The sequence below is a fragment of the Haliotis cracherodii genome, unplaced genomic scaffold (genome assembly GCF_022045235.1).
Source record: "Haliotis cracherodii isolate W230 unplaced genomic scaffold, xgHalCrac1.p SCAF_6, whole genome shotgun sequence".
Lineage (NCBI taxonomy): Eukaryota > Metazoa > Mollusca > Gastropoda > Lepetellida > Haliotidae > Haliotis > Haliotis cracherodii.
The window spans coordinates 56,047,630-56,051,436 of record NW_027266319.1 but is presented as its reverse complement, the minus strand read 5'-3'; the positions used below and the strand labels follow the sequence as shown (position 1 = coordinate 56,051,436).

Genomic DNA, 3,807 nt, shown 5'->3' with positions numbered 1-3,807 from the left:
ATGCGTTTGTTCCTTGTCCTCCTGCTTGTGGCCATAGTCTCCATCCCTCAGTCTGATGCCTGGGGACGACGGAGACGACGGTTCCTTAGATGGCGCACAGTTGGCACAATAGCAAAGATTGGAGCCAGGGTGTTGTTGGGTGAGTGAAGCCAAAGAGTACTTCATTAAGTGCCTGACATACAGTATCTTCTATTTTCCCAAACTGTACTGGAGTTACGGTTTAAGTTATAGAACAATGAGCGGCTGTAGTAGGACCAACTCGGTGATGTATCAAGTACATTAACGTCTCTCTTTTACATCAGGTTCAAATGAAAGTAATAAATTAAATGCCTAAAAGGCCAACTCTGCTTTCAGTGTAAAAATTGTAACCGACAGGATGCTTTCTATAATCATGCAGTTGTGTAGACCGATGCTCATGATATAAGTCACTGGATTGTCTGTGCCACACCCAGTTATTTAAGTCCCACTGTTATATTACCTGGAATATTGCTGAACGAAAACCGACACCGAACATTGTTTTTGAATGTATGAAAATATTACATGGACTAGTCTATTCTAGAAAACGAACATAATGAAAATGTGATCATGTCATTAAGCACTACAGAATGAGACAGAATGGTGTTCGCTATTTGTTTTGATGTAAATCTTAGTCAGCCAGCCGAAGAGCTACATACGATGACGATTTGAAATGGAAACGAGTATATGTTTTGGAATGTTACTGTAGATGTATATGAATATGTTCATTTGATATCAATACTCATAGCCTGATTAAAAGTGACGACTATCTCATATTCCTTACCCGAAAATGCATTCGTGTTCTTTCATTTTGTATCTTTCCAAACATGACTATTTTCTTTCAAGGCAAACGTAATGTGGATAACCTTGATACAAACATGGACGGCACAATTGACCTGTCCGAAGCTGAGACGCTAATGGACAGACGATCGGCCATGGAGCTCCTTTCGTTCTCAGATGAAAATGGTAAGAGCTTTCGCCTTCAACTTCATTGATACAAATGAAATGTTTATTACTTTTAAAATAATGTAATTATTTGTAAAATGTTTGTATTTTTTTACTCTCATGGGTAATGTGGACCCTTTTCACGAATAAATCTGACTCCTGAACATTTATTCTGACTGACTGCAACAACCTTTCTCCATTTAGGAGACTCAAGCGTGAGTTTGGAAGAGTTCGCAAGGAGCATCAACAACTTGGAGCAGTGAGTCAAATGTAAGGTGGAGCAAATCTTACTGCAATGATCCGTTTTATACAGTAGAAACCGTCATCCGTTCAACATAACTGTATCTGAAAATGTATGCTTCAGCAATAATTTCATGTCAAATATGCCAAGATCATATGATTTGATGTACACTAGTGTATTTCTTTTGTAGATCACTCTATTGAAGAGACACTGGCATCGCACTTTGAAGGCGATTTCGAGGATGTATTCCTGAATAGTGTTCCCACAAGTCAATAGTTTCAATAAATAATTATAACAATCACCTTTGTTGTGTCTTGCTCATTAAAGACGTCTTTACAGGTGTCATTTCAGACAACAGGTGATCCAATATGTAATGCTTGTATCTGTTTTCTAATGTGTTCACTGCCACCATCTCGTTCAACATAATATTGATCTGCAATCGTAAAACAACATAATCAGCAAAATGTATATCATATCAAGTATATCTGATATACAATATTTGTTTTGTTTGTTGTTTGTTTAATCGTACAACATTACCAGCAAAGGTAGTTCCTCAAAAGGAGTTATGACATGAGCATATGTATGTTCACATTGTTCTACACTGACATCTTTTGCAGTTTAAAAAAAAATATATTCAAATAATATCATCATGAGATGAGAAAGGTATATGATGTTTAATTGTTTGTTTGTTGTTGAACGCCGCACTCAGCAATATTCCAGCTATTTGACGGCGGTCTGTAAATAATCGAGTATGGACCAGACAATCCAGTGATTAATATCATGAAAATAATTCCACGCAATTGGTATTCGATGACATGCATCAACCAAGTCAGCGAGCCTAACCACCCGATCCCGTTAGTCGCTTCTTACGACAAGCATGGTCGCCTTATGGTTTGCTGAAGGCTCATGCCACTGATCGGCACATGTGCCAGTAAAAAGTGCCAGTGAGCTGACCCACATCTCTGTGTTATTGTTTATATCCCCTTTCAGCAACAGCTGTGTTGTGGCGAGACTGTCCTTTATCTGATAGAACCGGGGGTCAGGAGACATAGACTTACACAGGCTTTTCCCAAAGCATTGATAACATTTTTTGTGTCTTATTATAGTACTTATTCACATATATTAAACTTATTCATATGTTACATTATTTTTAGGTAGTATATAACACCCTGTTTCGAAAGTAAATACCGTGCATGGTTAGAAACTATCAGTTTTCCTCCACTAGTCCTTATGATGATAGCATATAACAAAACCCTTAAAAAGGCCAACTTCTACTAGTCCTAATGATACCTTTACCATTGGGCAATTTAGCAAGGACTATAGGACTAGTGCCAATTTCTAATGCTGCCGTGAGAGGAGTTTGACAAAGAAAGCCTATATATAGAATAAATATAGGGTATATAGTTAAATTGAACTCTTTTAAAAATATTCTCCAAACAGTTGAAAGCTCCTGAATAATGTTTCCTTTAATTTCCCCACCACCAACCCCTCTAGCCACCTAGAGTTTTACATTTTAGTTCACTGCTCTGTTTCAGCATGCATGTTCCAGTGTTTTTCTTTTGAATTCAATTATGCGTTTTTATTGTATTTCTCCCCTCTGGATGTCACACACACACACACACACACACACACACACACACACACACACACACACACACACACACACACACACACACACACACACACACACACACACACACACCACACAACACACACACACACACCACCCCCACCCCCGCCGGCTGCTCAACGCCAGTCTCTCGTCGACACATCCAAGGCCAAATGATGACAGCACTTTTGTAATCTGATACCACATCTCCAAATAAACTGCAGCGCGGTCCCGGAACCAACCCCTCTAGCCACCTAGAGTTTTACATTTTAGTTCACTGCTCTGTTTCAGCATGCATGTTCCAGTGTTTTTCTTTTGAATTCAATTATGCGTTTTTATTGTATTTCTCCCCTCTGGATGTCACACACACACACACACACACACACACACACACACACACACACACACACACACACACACACACACACACACACACACAACACACAACACACACACACACACCACCCCCACCCCCGCCGGCTGCTCAACGCCAGTCTCTCGTCGACACATCCAAGGCCAAATGATGACAGCACTTTTGTAATCTGATACCACATCTCCAAATAAACTGCAGCGCGGTCCCGGAACCAACCCCTCTAGCCACCTAGAGTTTTACATTTTAGTTCACTGCTCTGTTTCAGCATGCATGTTCCAGTGTTTTTCTTTTGAATTCAATTATGCGTTTTTATTGTATTTCTCCCCTCTGGATGTCACACACACACACACACACACACACACACACACACACACACACACACACACACACACACACACACACACACACACACACACACACACACACACACACACACACACACACACACACACACACACACACACCACCCCCACCCCCGCCGGCTGCTCAACGCCAGTCTCTCGTCGACACATCCAAGGCCAAATGATGACAGCACTTTTGTAATCTGATACCACATCTCCAAATAAACTGCAGCGCGGTCCCGGAACTAGACTAACATATAGTCTCTGAAATGAACATATCGTT

At 40.4% G+C, this 3,807-nt stretch overlaps 1 protein-coding gene across 1 annotated transcript; it reads left to right on the top strand.

The window, feature by feature from the left end:
* Positions 1 to 1,223, top strand: LOC139444860 (uncharacterized). The gene is made up of 3 exons (XM_071225851.1): positions 1 to 139; positions 862 to 981; positions 1,165 to 1,223. Exons 1-3 carry the CDS (start codon positions 1 to 3, stop codon positions 1,221 to 1,223), a joined length of 318 nt encoding a protein of 105 aa, XP_071081952.1.
* The last annotated feature ends 2,584 nt before the right edge of the window (positions 1,224 to 3,807 follow it).